This window comes from Grampus griseus (genome assembly GCF_964374135.1).
Source record: "Grampus griseus genome assembly, chromosome: 12".
In the NCBI taxonomy this organism is placed as follows: Eukaryota; Metazoa; Chordata; class Mammalia; order Artiodactyla; family Delphinidae; genus Grampus; species Grampus griseus.
This window is the reverse complement of record NC_139006.1, coordinates 48,728,102-48,744,551: the sequence shown is the minus strand read 5'-3', so window position 1 is coordinate 48,744,551 and position 16,450 is coordinate 48,728,102. Positions and strand designations below refer to the sequence as shown.

The 16,450-nt window shown below is 39.8% G+C and overlaps 1 protein-coding gene across 2 annotated transcripts in view; it reads right to left on the bottom strand.

The window, feature by feature from the left end:
* Positions 1 to 15,982, bottom strand: part of ASXL3 (ASXL transcriptional regulator 3) — a gene marked incomplete at both ends in the record, with an annotated part of 172,526 nt that extends 156,544 nt beyond the window's left edge. For both annotated transcript variants that reach the window (XM_082668052.1, XM_082668053.1), the window contains one exon: positions 15,929 to 15,982. In XM_082668052.1, coding sequence (XP_082524178.1) covers positions 15,929 to 15,982 — 54 coding nt within the window. The remainder of the gene's footprint in view (positions 1 to 15,928) is intronic.
* Between the last annotated feature and the right edge of the window lie 468 nt (positions 15,983 to 16,450).

The following is a 16,450-nucleotide window of genomic DNA, read 5'->3' as shown; positions in this document are numbered from 1 at the left end:
TCTCAGTGGTGTGGAAATCGGGCCATACCTTTTCAATGTGAAACAGACTTTGTCTGGACTTGGGAACCTGAACTTGTTGAAAATGTCCAGGTGCCCTTTTTCTATCTGTTCAACCATTTTAGAATTCAATTCCCTGTTAACAATAATTGTTCCACTCTTTCTGGTTAGAAAACTGTCCTCCTCAGTAGACAGATGGAAGGAAAAGCACTTATTTTATCAGGAAAAAAATAAACAGAATTATCTTAAGAGAGAATATAAAAGAATTTTCTGTGAATGAAAATCCTCTATTGTTTTCTGGTTTAAAAATATCAAAGATTTTTACTGGAGAGGATGATTTTACAAAGCAATTTAATGCAATGAAGAAGAAAACAGGGACTTAACCTTGTTTGCTTTCCTTACCTCTTAAGCATGTAATGAAGCATTTAGTGTCTCATAAACAAAGGGAAAAGGTGGCCTGGAACAAAAACATCTGTTTTGCTATCAGGACTGTATCTGTCAGGACAGGCAGGGATAGGAAACAGTAAAAACCGACCCCCAAATCTTAGTGGATTAAAACAGATGTTGATTCCTCATTCACATCTACATGTCCAATCAAGACACAGGGTGACGGAAATTTCATCTTGTCAGCAGCTTCTGGGATCAACACAGCCGGGAAAGAAAAAGGTGAATCAAAGCCTGACCAGAGGGAATAAGACCACGCACCTGGTAACACCTGACTTCAAGGGGCAAAGAAGTTCCACCCTGCGCCAACCTACTGCCTATAACAAAATCGCCAGTCAGCCATTCATTCAAGATAGAGGAAGAGATTAGAAAATAATAATAATTTAGTCGAAAACAATCTTTTTCTCTCCGTAGGGTCTCTCCAACACAACTGAAAATAGCTGACCCTTGAGCAGCATGGGTTGGAACTGCGCAGGACCACTTATAGATCTTTTTCAGTAAGTACGACACGATCCACAGCTGGTTGAATCCATCGATATGGAACCACAGAGGCAGAGGAACTGCAGGTAGGGAGCACCAACTCCCTACACAGATTTTCGAATCTGCGGTTGGTCTGTGCCCCTAACCTCTGTGGAGTTTAGGATCAAGTGTGTATGCAGAAACACACAGGAAAAAAAAAAATTATGACAAAACACTAAGCTTTATTAAAGTCCCACTGCTCGTTTCTTCATCATTCATTTTTCTGGATGACACCTTTAACGTGCTTCAAGTTGCTTCTTTCATTTGTTAAAACCTGCCTATGACTATCACCTAGTATCAGGAGAATAAGAGACAATTCTTGAAAAGATGCACTGGAAGACTGGACTAATTTTAAAAGGGCCTCATTCTCCACTAAAGCTTTTAACAAATGAAAATAACTTTTATGAATCTTGCATTTCCTACCATGAAGCCAAGCTCATTCAATAGTGAGTTCTGGAAAAAGGGGAAAAAAACAGTCATTAGAAGATTAAAAGGTGATACAGTATCTATATTTGCTCATTGATTTTTGTTTTTCCTACTGATAATCCCTCTATTCCCATTTAGTTATTAGAACTTGGTTTGTGAAGACAGCATTAGCTAAAAGTGGTAAAACAGACATATAAAAACTGGAGAAAGGATGAGAACAGGAGATAGATGATATTTTTGTTTATATTTAACAGTCTTTATTTATTTTTCTCATTTCCTCATTAAAGATCCTGTTGGGTTAAATGTGTTTTTCTCTTTATACACAGTAGCATCTCTGCCTAGAGCAGACCATGAATAAACATCAACACTCAGTGCCATCCACCTTCATCCAAAATGAAAAGGTATGGGGATTTCCCTGGTGGTCCAGTGATTAAGACTCCGCGCTTCCAATGCAGGGGGCATGGGCTCGATCCCTGGTCGGGGAACTAAGATCCCACATACCGTGTGGTGAGGCAAAAAAAAAAAAAAAATCAAAATGAAAATGAAAAGGTATGGTTGAATTTCCACAAGGCTAAGAGCCATTAAATGAATAAATAAGAAGTGACAGCAATAAGACTGTGATGCCCACAGAATTCTATATGAAATAAGGAGTCATTATCTTATGCTGATCTTATCTCAATATTCAGAGAAATGAGTGAGGATTTACATTATGGAAAAGAACAGTTTGCTCTATTTCGCTAAACTAACATCCTCTAAGGGTCATGATCATCCCTGTGAAGAAAACTTGGCATTTAGTCAGCGAATAAAAATATTTACTTGCCGCCAGAAAGTACCTGGAAGCTTCATCCAGAATTATGTATTTTGTGAATTATGCTAAACTACGTTATAAATATTATATAAAGACCATTAGAATATAACTCTATTTAAAGAAACTTGTCTGTGAGGGAAAACAGAACAGAAACCATCCATTGTAACTTCTAGCCTCTAAATCAGGAAAGTTAGCTCCAGAGGAAACACCCCAAAGAAACCTTCGGAATCTTCGCAATGGCTGCCTAGGCTTTAACATCTTGAAAATGTGAAGCAAATATCATTAAAACAATACCAGAAAGAATGAATAAGAAAGTATCTAACTTTAATATGCTTAATATTAAAGTTATATGCTTAATATGCTTAGCTCTTAAGTTGGGCAGACATGGGTTTTAATCATTGCTCCACTACTTACTAGCTCAGCAAATTAACTCACCCTCTCCAAAAGCCCAGACAACGGCATTTATAATGTTTTCCCAGCACACTTTCCATCTTTATTGGTGCTTTTGTGTAATTTTCTTCTGCTGTATGTGATCCCTGTATGGTAATCAATCATGTCACCTCATACTGGCCATTGCTGTCGATGAGGGATGGGTATATCAGCCAAGTAGGACAAAGTAAAGGCTTCCCTGGGAGGGCATTTACTGAATAAAATAACAACAACAAAAACAATAATAATGAGGAGGAGGAGGGAAAGAGATTCTTTTTATGCTGGTGTGCTAGGCTTGGAGGATGCAGGTCTGGGGTGCAGTAACCATCTTATCTGGACCAAGACTTCTATCGGACCCTGTCTACAGTATGAGGCCAAGAAAAAACAAAGACAAAAGATGGAGAGAAAGCAAATACTTTGATGACATTCTCTATATCTCCACACCCACTTACAACCGAAGTCCACCCTTGGACTTCTCAGTTTTGTGAGCCTTTTTGCTTAAACTAGTTTTCACTAAATTTATTTCACTTGCAACTGAGAGAAACTCAACTGACACTCTAGATCTCAATCTCTTTATTTAAAAAGGTAGATAATACTACAATGTGTCTCCTAGGTTTGCTCTTAGGATTAAACAATATAATGCATATAACAAGTTAGTGTAGTATCAGGTATACAAGTACCCACTAAGTATTAGCTATTATTAGCCATTATTAGTCATTACCTTAGTAATTGTTATTTTAATTATTAGTTAATTTAGTAATAGTAATGTTTTATGATAGCTGATATACAAAGTCTATTCCATCATTATATCAGATTTCTACACTCTCAAAAGGAGGCTATGACATTAAACTTATAAATATTTTACTTATGTGTATAAAGGAGATTATTTACTTTGCAAACATTTCCAATCTGTGTTGTAAATCAATACACTAGATAATTCTCTTTTTGGTTTGCGAGTCATAGAAAGCCTTTACAGATCATCACTGTACCTTATTAAAATCAAACATAAAAGAAGATTACTTTTAGGTTACTGAATTTCTACTACACCTTGCAACTTTAAATTTACAAAGAAAGTATCTCTTGGGCTCTAAGGGTTTTTTGTTTTTTTAATGATCATTTCCCAAAGGTCAAGGTTCATATCTTATTGCATTCACATGGTACCTAACATATTAATGGCAGGAACTGAATATTTTTCATTGCCATTGATTTCATTAAATTATTGTCTCAGAGTAACAAAAGAGGCTAGTGAATTGACAGTAGACACAGATTTTCAAAATCTATCAGTTGTCCAACTGAGTCTCAGGAAATTTGATCCCTTCTCTAGATTGCACAATGACAATTCAGCAATGACACAGAAATAAATCAAGGAGACAGAAGTGTTACAGTTCTACAGAGCTTTTGAAAACTTTTAAAAACTTAGCTCTAACAGCTCCTCTGAAAAATCTTTGACTCATTCACTTTATTTAACTATAATAAGCACCATCCTAACATGAGGTAGTGCATCAGGCACTCGGGAAAAATTATAAACAAGAAAGTAAACAACTAATTATAATATACTGTCCCAACTATGAAGTGCTTTGGGAACATATAAAAACTTCTCAAAGGAAGCTGAAATCTGAAGAAAGTGTGGGAATTTACCAAATGAAAAGAAACAGAAGGGTAGGGAGGGAGGATTTTACAAAGAAAAGGAACAACATGTACCAAGTCAAGACAAAATATGGGACAGTATGATAAATTCAAAGATCTAACAGTACTTTATATGACTGTCATTTAGAATGACGATGGTAAGAGAATCAAGCAATGAAACTGGATAAATAAGCAAAAGACAAACCTGAAGGATCTTGAAGCAAGTGGCACGATACTCTTAGAATAATGGGAAGCTATTAAAGGGTTTTTGAAAAAGAGGTACTTTGTATATTCCCCATTAGCAACTCCAGATACACTTTTTACCCTTCTCCACCCAGCTTTGTGACCCAGTAGGCTGACAACTGAATTTCCTCAATGGAGGTCCTCTGTCCTCTGGCTAATGGGTGGGTTCAGCCAATAGGAGGCACCAACTGGAGATCAGTGGATGGAAGAAGAGTGGAGCGAGTGTCAATGTACATGTTTTCCCCTCTTGCAGGGGTGAGGGCTGGCAGCGGCTATGTTCCACCACCTATGGTCACAGTGTCTGTCAGTCACCCTTCTCCTATAATCAGAGCCCACATCACTGCAATAACCACTCCCTGCTCTGCTTGGCCCTTCCAGTCTAAGGATAGTTACATCTTCCTGCTGGTGATATCCCCAATTTGTCTCACTATCCCTTGTTCTTTTCTTTTATTGTGCCCTAACTTTCTTCAATCACCCATTTTAAGATAATGCCATCTGTTTCCCACAGGAACTAAGTCAGACTCAGGGGGATACCATGAACCAGTTCTACCTCTGAAGAAGCAGCTGTGGATGTAATAAGGAGAATGATTCTCAGTGGAGGCAAGTCTGGAGTCAGTGAAACCACTTACAAGGTGTTTGTATCAACTTAACAAGAAGATGGGAACTACCAGACACTAACATTAACTGGCACCTTTGGATGTCAGACACTGTACTTAAGTACATTATGCATATTATCTTATTTAAATATTCCAACCACTCTGTAATGCCATTATTCCCTTTAATAGACAATTGAACTAAAATTGAGAGATGTTAAATAATTTGCCTAAAGTCAAACACATAGTAAGTGGCAGAACTGAGACTCAAACATACATGTGCCTGACTTTTAGGCCTGTCATTAATCTATATTCTTTCCCAAACCCACATACTGTCTGAGTCAGGGTAAATTACAGTGGAAATGGATTAAGTGTAGCATATATTTGAGAATTTGAAGATTTGAAGAAAAGGAGATAAAACTGGCAGAACTCAGTGATTACTGGATAAAAAGGTAAAAAGATCAAAAAGGCATTAATGATGACAAGAAGGTTCCTGCTTTGAAGAACTATGAAGATGGTGGTGGCTTTCATAGAGAGAAGAAAGAAAGGGGGAGCAGACTTGCTGGGAACAGAAGGTGGGAAGAGATATGGCATTCAGTTTTAACCTTGTTGACTTTATTGTCACTATGAAAATGCGAATGGAGATGTTTCCACTACAGCAGTAAAGAGGCCATGTACATCTTCTCATCAGTCCCTAGCAGCTAAGGTGCAGATTTGGGAACCACAGTCTGACAATTAGATGCATCTGCCTGTGAATATGAATCTTGAGTCTGGGATGCAAAGACAGAGTGGATTATGATACATCCATATGAGGGCTTCCCTGGTGGCGCAGTGGTTGAGAGTCCGCCTGCCGATGCAGGGGACACGGGTTCGTGCCCTGGTCTGGGAAGATCCCACATGCCGCGGAGCGGCTGGGCCCGTGAGCCATGGCCGCTGAGCCTGTGTGTCCGGAGCCTGTGCTCCGCAACGGGAGAGGCCACAACAGTGAGAGGCCCGCGTATGGCAAAACAAAAAACAAAAAACAAAAAAAAACAGAAACATATGATACACTGGGAGCAATAGCAGTGTCCTATGACAGCACTAAGTCACAGTGGTGACACGAGTGGTGGTAGTGGTACCACAGCCATATCCCAAGTAGAATGTTCTTATAGCATGACTGTGTGTGTTTTTGCCGCCCAGCCTCTACCGATCCCTGCCTATTTTTCCAGCCTTTTTTTTTTTTCCGGATCCTTCCGGATGATTATATAAACTACTTTATGGCCTCCAGAAAAAACCTCATTTTCTACTTAAGTTAGCATGAATTGTTTTTTGTTGCTTGCACTCCATAATTCTGACTGGCAAAGCCAGCACATTCATTGTTGTATCCTGTTCCATATTAGGGGAGTCCTTTCCACGTTGTTTTTAATGCTAACCCATAAGCTAAACTATGAGATGCTGTGGGAACTCTTAGAAGACTTTAAAGAATTCATGGCCTTCTGGGGACACAATAAGTAAGCTCCATACCAAAATATGATTAAAAGTTTAAAGCATAAAAAGGCAACAATTAAGTACACTCTAAAAAAAGAGTATACTCTAGGTACCAGGTAGAATAAACACAAACATTTAAGACAAAGCATTAAAACTTCAGGACTTCAAGGATAAAGAGAACATGTAACAACTCTCATATACAAAAAGCATATTACCTCTTAAAAAATAAACAATGACACTCATCACAGACAAGGTATTACAACCACTGATGCAAGAACATAATGAAGAAACATTTCTGAAGTACTAAGGGTAAAAAAAAATTGTCAACTAAGACTTTTACAACTAGTTAAATTAGCACTCAAAGGTGAGAGCAACATAGGATCTCTTAGTTTTGTCCTACCAGTTTCTCCAATTTTTCTTAATGGAAGATGTGCTGAGCTTTGTGAAAAAAAATCTCTTTTTGAATTATAATCCACATATTTGGGGGATAATGCTTCCTAAAGGCTGATGCTGCCCACTTTTGTATACCCAATCTTGACTGTATTCAGACTAAAATTATGAGAATATGGAGGGTTTGGGAAGAAGGTATGGATGACAGGGAGAGGATTTGGCCGTTTGTTCACTCTTTTTTAATTCTTATAACTTCATGTGAGTCTATAACTCAAAATACAAAATCTTAATAAGAAAGATTTTTAAGGGGTGGGCAAAACAAAAACATTTCAGAAATACAAAGACTGTTTATGAACCTGGAGACCCTCTATTAAAAAAAAAAAAAGCTGTTAAAGGAGGCAACTCGGAGAGTGAGTGTAATACAAGAAATAAAGTTGAGCACAGAAGTTGATAAAATATGTTGATGAATTTAACTATCTCATATTAAACATAACTACTTTGTTACGTTTCGAAGAATTTAAAAGAAATCTAAGGTTGCAGAGATTATTACACAATGGGAAGGTTGGTGCGATGTATATGGACAGAACATGCTAAATTCTGCATATTATTAGGGGAAGCAATCAGACATCACCTAACAAAAGGATTTCTGATATTGAAACGGGCTTCCCATGAACCGTTGGACTTTAACTTACAGGTAATCACAAGAGTGTGAGCAGAGGAATGATTCAGTAAGATCAGGTCTGTTCTAGAAAGATAAATACAGCTTCAGTAAGTAAGATTTGGAAAAGAAATTAGTGATGAAATTAGTTGGAAGGTCAGAACTCAGTAAATATAGAGAATGAAAAGAGGAGGAGCTAAATGTGAGCTATACTTAGAAGGCAGAATTTACCACTCTCCACAGACACCACGTGTTTACGTTCATATAGATAAGTCTCCAGACAGGAGTGCTGTCCTTTCCTCTTTGTGGACCCAATGCATGGTACATTGGTGGGAGGTCTCTAATGAATATTTAACTGAACTGGATAAATTTCATTTGAAATATCCACAGTACATAGAGATAAACAATAGACACTGTTAGTGTAAGTCCAAAATTTAAGGAAAGGATCAAGGCTAGAGTCCTTATCCGGGGACACTTCCATTGAGGTGGATGAGACTGCCCAAGGAGAGGAGAATCAAAAGGACGGGGGACACAGAATTCTGAGATATACCAGCATTAAGAGGGAAACTGAAAGGAGACCCTCAAGCAAGCAGGAAAGAGCAAGAGTGATGGAAAGGGAACAAGGAAAATATCAAAGAAGTTTAATTCAAAAAGTTTAATTGATTTCTAGGATTGACTTAAAAGAGATAAGAAATTAGACTAAACAGAGAATTTAGGAATGACGATTTCTGACTGCGATATTTTGAGGATATGATAACACATATTTTAAAGGGAGGAGATTTTCTTATTAAACACATTTTCAAATAAGAGAGTGTCTGTTGCTTGTGCATGGTAGGGAGAGGATGCAGGGAAGGTCATACAGAGTCCTGATGGTCCAGACAGTGACTTAGTTCTGCAGCTACGTCAACAAGGTTTCCATACATGCACAAATTACATGTGTAGCCATTTATTTCTGACATTAAAAAAAAAAAACCCTAAGAATAACCAACAGCCTCACTATATCATGTCTTCTCTATGACTGAGCTGAAAAACAAGCGCAAAGATCCAATCTCAATTTCTAATTCCCTGAATTTACTAAGACAGGTTTCAAAACATGATAGTTAACAAAATCTTGAAAATGCCATCTGTCTTCTGAATAAGACGAAGAAGGTCCTTCCTATTCCCTTCTTTAAGTCATAAATAATATATTCCGAAATCAACTATTGGATTAGCAAACACTTGGAACACTTGCCAAAAAAGTCAGTTGTGGAATTATTTTAAAAATCATTATCTAAGTTGTTCATGGACTAATTTATGCTAAATATAAGCAAAATAAACCCATGGTAAATAACTGCATCATAAAGTAAATTATACATCTATATACTTAGACAAAAATCTTACAAGTTCTAAGTTTGTCCATTAAGTATAAATTGCACTGCCTTGGAGAATTCCTCAGGTTCTAAAAGTTCCACCAAAGCTAAGGTCTTGGATGTCATTTAAGTTATATATTTCAGCTATTAAAGTCAATGTTCTGACAAGCCCTTTGGCTCTAACCTCAGGGCATGAATTTGCCTTAAAACTACAGAAGAATGTGTCAGAGGGCTATATGTCAATCAACCAGGAGAAGTGCCTATTCCCAATTTAGTTTCGTCAGTTGCTGACATTAAAATCAGCAACAGTTAACTGTTACCACTTCAAGTGGGAATATGGAGGCAAGAGGAAAGGTAGGTGTCTAAGTTCAGGCAGATAAAGCTGTTAATTGCTATCCTTTTATGTAGATTTGTTTAATAATGAAAACAATGTGGCTAATCATATAATGTTTCTATTTGTTCCCCAAGGGCTCTTCAGGGAAAGTTTCAGTCAGGGCTAGATTTCCACAGCTACCTACTGTGCGGGGACAAAAGCAGAACAATCAAGGCACTCAGTCCTGGCAAATAGCGGAAAGTCCTTCTGTACAGATGCCCCTCCTCCCAGCCCCGGCAGGAAAGAGCCAGGATCTGCAACTGAGGACCTCAAGGGTCGGGGAGAAGGGATCTTAAATTATAAATGAACAACCACTACCACCACCATGCAAAGTTTTGATGCTTAGAAAAAAAGAGAGAGAAACGAAAGGCAGGCAATAAGTGTGATGGAGGCTTGGATCCTCCGCATGCCTCCATGCAACAAATCCGTTAAATTCACATCCATTAAAATGCTTGTATTATTTTTTAAAAATCAGAAAGACAGCACAGAATTTTTAAAAAGAGATCTATGCCAGCCCTGCTCCTTACAAACAAGGTGAAGATACTGGGCACGTCATTAAACCCCACACTAGGAGAATGAGTTACTGAGATAACCCTAGCTACCTACTGATCTCAAGAGAGTATTTTTGGCAAATGAGTGCTCTGGATGCATTTTCTACAACTGTAAGGTATAGTACTTACTAATGTTTACTTTCCCTCATTTGGCAAAGGCTATGGGACAGAACAAAGTTGTGTTATTTAAAATAAAATATTTCTAACATCAATTTTGCTTTTAGACTCTATTTCTAAGTAATGGAAGCATTCAGAGACACCCTCAGACCACCGGGGTCCCCTCTCTGTAAGGAAGAGCCATTCTGGGGTATGTGTGTGTGTGTGCTGTGTGTTTCTACTACCCCCCCCCCAGCCCCACCAGACCCATACTACAATTTACAAGGTCCAACTGTCTTAATATTACTTTCAAAACCCTTCCCAATTGGGTCACGATTTAATTTTCAACTTTATTTCAGTGCCCACATCCTCGAGCCTTCTGAGATTTCTAGACTGTCCTGTTCATTGTCCCCTGAACCCTTCCTCTCACCTGACACTACACCTTGTGCCCGTGCAGTTCTCTTTTCCTAGAATGCTTTCTCATCACCTGTTTAATCTTATTCAGATTTCAAGGACAAACCAAGCTTCGCCTAATCCAGTAAGCCTTCTACAATCCCCTTCTCCCTTCTGTAAATCTGTAAACTGGTGCCTCTTGGTCATTCATGCGATGCCCACGGCTGGTGTCTGCTCAGTCACCCTCCAAGTTCTCCAGTCTCCACCACTGAACTCTACACTGCTTGAGGATACATCTTTGTGTCGCCCCTGGCATTTGAACCATATGCTATGTAGGAGCCCTCAGAATATTCAGGGACCAAACTTCACATTTCCAATGCAGTTCAGTGAAGTGCTGAAATGATTACATGATTAAAAATTAAATTTAATTACTTTATCAGTTAGTTTTTCTGTAGTGAAATTCCAAGTCTAAAAGCTACCATACGCTCATCTGCTACTAAAGAATTTGTCAAAGAGAGAAAAACTTAAGAAAGAATTCTGAAAATTCTCTTTCATGTCGGCAGGAAATAAAAAATTAACAACCTATACACTGGGCCCAAGTGCACATTCCTCATTATTTCAAACACATTTTTTTTTCCAACTTGAAACTCCTTCTTTCTTCTCGAGAGGCATACAGCTTGCTCAACTCTTTTCCATCTTTCATATTGCAAAATGAAAATTTAGGTTGCATATCTGAAAGAAAGATGATGAGATATAGACGTAAAGAGATGATGCTATGTGTGAATCACAGAAAACAGCTGAATCAAACCAACCAAAATGTAAGCTTTTGAAAATAAAACTGCGTTTGCCAAATACATTAGCCAGGCTCCCAAACCAGTAAGCACTGTCACAGTTACGGCTCATGTGCACCTTTGGGGCTTACCCCGAATCACAAGTCAAAATGTTCTCAACTGTTATGAAGGCCTGGTCATAACCTAAAATCTGAGCATCACTAGAACAGTGAGAAAATGCCAAAAGCAGGACCAATGCTCTCCCCTCCATCCCTATGTTCACCGCCCCTGAGAAATTATATTTATTTCTAAAATACAAAGATAAAAGGCAAGGCAACCAGTACATTAACAATTAGGAATTGTTTTCTAGTTTAACAGCTACCATTACCATTCAGCTTTATTTGACAGAAACCCTAACAGTTTATTTAGAATATAATGCATTATGCAAAAGAATCTTCACTGTGCAAAAGATTCGCACAGATTTCCTTTAATTAATAAACCCCTACTTAATTTTTAATAGATTATGATTTACAAAATTTCAATTTACTTAAAATCTTCAGTAACTCTGCTATGGCATAAAGGGGTATGTGCCTGTTTTCTCCCAACAATGAGTCAAATTTGCCATTAAAAATTTTTCCAAAGGTCACCTTGAACTACCAAAAAAAAAAAAAAAAACCCCACTGATATTCATTATCTGTGTGAATGTATCTAAACTATGAGCAAATAAATCAGCCATGTTACCAAGCACAAAGCAATTGAAGATTAAGATTTATTTTCAGGTGCCAGTGAGACTAAACAAAGATTGTAAGGAATGAAACAAATAGAAGGAAACTCAGGGAACAAATTAATACATTGAACCATTATCTTAACAGCAGCATTCCCTATAGAACAAACTGATTAAACTATCAAAAAGCACTTCTCAAAGCAACAACATTTTTGCATGTCAAAAAAAAAAAAGAATTAACCTAGAATAAACATATAAATAACAGTATGTTCTGTGGTAAGCCAGTAACAAAGAAACCCCTCAGTGCAGTGAAACAAAGTCCTGTCAAATCCTCATTTTTTACAAAGAAGCATGAAGATGCTTTCACAATGGTTTAAACTGTATTTATAGTAACAGAGTGAAGACTTGAGATAAAAGTCGAAAGGATTAAAGTCAAAGCCCCAGCTCGACATGAGTTATGGTTTTGATTTTTATTCTTATTGTGGGCTACATATATTAAGACAGAAGAAACTTCCATGTGATTGTGGGATCCTCTGAGACTCTACAACCTCAGAAGAGCAGATAAAACAGATGAAAATGCATCTGGTTTGGGAGCAGACTCCATATTAAATGGCCCTGCGCTAAGTAACAACCACAACTGCAGAAGGCCGAGGGGGATGGGGGGAGGCTGAAGGCTGAAATTTCTGCAACTGATGCAGGGCAGAAAGAAAATAAAAGATGTCATATTACTATTTTAAAATGGCAGCCTGTTAATAATCACCGCATTCTTGAAAATACAGGGGAACTATGCCACCATCCCTCCTTTCCTAAGATAAACAAGCCCACCACATCCAAACAGGACATACTTCTATGAGAAAATTGGTAGAGCTTGATAGCTGCATCTCCATCTAAAATAAAATCCCTGGAGCTGACACTCAGAGTTTACAGATTTGGAGGCTGGATACTTTTCTCACAAAGAAAACCAAAATTCTGTTGTCAGATGGAAGTTCTTAGTTACTCTAGAAAGAATTGTTCTTCCATATACATTTTTCTTAAAAGTGAATACCAAGCTACATTTAAGCATAAGCTTTTGGTCTCAGTTCAAAAAAATCTATTTTGCATTCCCTCTGCTTTGATATCCTCTCGTTCAAGATAATCACATGCAAACACACACACCAGTAGGATATATATATATATATATATATATATATACACACACACACATATATGGATATAGATATAGATATAGAATACATAGTGTACACTGGATGATTTGGAAGGTTATTCTTAACATTAATTTGGATACTCTCTCTTTAGTTCTTATATTGCAAGAACCACATACCGAGTTGAATATTTTCCATCCATCTTTAGTCTTTAGTTTTAAATTCAGACATCTGGTTTAACATTTGATGGAGAAAAGGCTAAAAATCCTTAACAACAACGACAGCAAAATCAGCAGTGGCAGTGTAAAAATACATAATAGTATTTCTAACACAGAAATGCTAAAAGAAAGGCATCCCTTTTTCATCGAGTATAAATTAATACTACCAATTATAAGAGTAAAATGTTTTTCATGCAAGTTTGGAAGAGAGTTTAAGTCTATATGCATTCATGTAATCATAAAGAAAATGTGAACAACTGTCACTATTACCCAAATGGAACCATTTCTCCTTTTTCACAAAATAAGTTAAGAATGCTCATAAGTCACTACTACAAACGGCAAATTTCTGAAAAAGATATTTCCAGTAACAATTACTTGCTATTTTATTCGGTATTTTATTTCAACTGTCACATTTTGAATACATACACATTTGTACAACTACCAGGGGAAAAATAACTTGAACCAAATAGAAAAATTACCATAACTACTAGTTCAATATGTCTGGTTAAAATACAGACATCTGGTCTATCATTAATTCTTTTGTGTTGATGACTCCTAGTGTGTCTTTTCCCACCAATGAACTTTGCAAGAGGAAAACGCAACTTTTAACAAAACATTGTAACTCGGAAACCTATTTCAAGATTTATCAATACAATATAATTAGATCAAATAAAGCACAGGACTTTCAAGGATAGCAACATATACTGACTGAATACAAATGGTTAGCTTTAAATTCCATCAGAATACTGTTACTTATTAAAGAACTCTCTGCAGGCAGATACAGCTAATTCATCAATCATTATTTTAAAATATTTATAAATCAACTCATTGTTCACTTGTTTAAAACACATACACTGAAGCTCTATAATAATACTCGATTGCCACTCCAAGGAAACTGAAGAAGGCGTTTTCAGAAGCCTTGCACACCCTCACACAATTCTGAATTAATGGCTCAGCAAACAATAAGTAATGTACTCTGCTTTAGCAAAAATACAGTGATAACATCATTCTGGCATCTACTTAACGCTTCCTGCTTACTTTTCACGTATTCCTCACAAATAAGTTTCCTCTCCCAGATGTAGTTCATTAGAGAATGACTATCACCTGCCCATTCATCCACAGACAGTGAGTGATTTAGCCATCAACATGATCACAGATTAAGGGGAGAAATCATAACATACACTATTACAAATTAAAAGATGAAGTAAAGGGGCCTGGCCACTTCAGCTACCAATAACTAGACCTCAATTAAAAAAGGACTTTTGCCACTTCTTCGCAGGGCAATAGGGTCAATTATCTAAAACCCTTTGCCAGAATCCAGAGACATACCAGCAAGGCCCTTCAACCGAACTCAGATAATTACTTTTGACAAATGTTCTCCTTGAACATGATGTAGTTACTCAAAAGCTTTAAAAAAAAGCAAAAACAAACAAACAAAAACCCCGACCACAGTTATAGTAAAACAACCCTTACAAAGTCAACCCAGTAACATATCCTGGGGTCTTCTCCCCCCCATCCTCCCCCCTGCACCCCCGCTGCATGCAGTCTGCTTTCTTTTGGTCAATTTATAACTGATAGTAAGTTGGTGAATAAATATTTAATTTATACAGCCAAAACCCTGAAAGGCTGAGCTTCAAATGTAATGCCTTGCATTCCCGTGAGACACACTGTACAGAAATATCCTTTAAAAAAAACAAACAACCGTTTACAGCTGTCCGTTAAACGAAGAAGATGAAGGGAAAAAAAGAAAAACCCACACATACACATGCATCAAACCAAAGTCGCCGACGCCCCTCTGCCAACCAGCATTTCTATAGAGACATTCTTTCGCTGATTAAAACGTAAGCTCCGAAAGGTTAAAGAAAAGGAAAAGCAGCCAAGTAACACCGCCCAGGAAGCCGGCAGTGAAACACACCTAGCTGTACACTCTTAATAACCTCCCGCTACAAATGACACTGACCCAACTTCACCAAACACACACACCCGGACACACACACTCACAAAATTGCACACACGTGCATGGAATGTACACACAAACATCGGTCAGAGCACAATACCTACAAACACCAACGAACTTGATCCACACAAAACATGCACGTATCAGTGTGCATACATAATGCACACGACACGGCACACAGACACGCAACGACCTAGGCTACATGCACACGCCCCACAAGTCCGGGTCGGACACACACCGTGCATGCACGTGTAAAATGTATGAACTCACAAACGCCGAACCTACACACAGTCCGTGCACAGAGAGTTATTGATGAAATTCCGGGGGGTGGAGGGGCCGGGAGGGAGTGGTAATTGCCACACAAAGGTCTCCGGAGCAGCAGAGAGGGAAGTCGAGCGGGGCCGAGCGCTCGTAAATTCACCCGTGGAGGAGGTACAGCCGAGCCCCGAGAGCGAAGTACCGGGAGAAGTGTCCCGGGCGCGGCGGGCGCCGGGCTCCCCGAGATAATCGCTGCGCCCCTCCGCGCGCGCACGCACGCACACACACACACACACACACAGACACACACACACACACACACACACGGGCCCCCGGGCGAGCCCACTCCCGCAGAATAACAAAGAGCAAGAGCCAGGCGAGCGGGCGGCGGCTCGGGCTGGAAGTGGCCGTCTCCGCCGCCGCAGGCCGGCGCGGGGCGTGCGGCGGGGCCGGCGAGACGCGCGGGCGGCGGGCGGCGGGCGGGGAGCGGTACGTACCAGGCGGGCAGCCTCGGCCCAGGTGCGGTCCTTCTTCTTCCTCTTGTCTTTCATGTTTGCATTTCATTGATGGTTCTGATGATGACGTGGGGGATTCCACGGGGTGCTCGGGGTTCGGGCGCGGAGACAATGACCCAGTGACCCGGTGACCCGCACTCTCTCCGCGGGGGGAGGCGCGCGGGCGGCGGCGGCGGGTGGGAGGGATGGAGCGAGGGGGTGGGGTGGGTGGGGGCGCGCGGGCGGCGGCGGCGGCGGCGCGCGGCGGGCGGGCCGGAGGCGGGGGCGATGGAGCCGGGGAACAGGGGCGGGGGCGGCGCCGGCCTGGCTCGCTCGCAGGGGGCTCGCGCTGCGCCGCCGCCGCGGCCGCCGCGGTGACAGCTCCGGGGATGCTACGCTCGGCCCCGCTCACAACAATACACTCTGACGTCACGGGGAATGGCGACGCGGCCGCACACTCGCCGCGCTTACACTCGCCGCGCTCACACTCGCCCTCTCGCGCGCGCACACCCGCGCACACTCGCC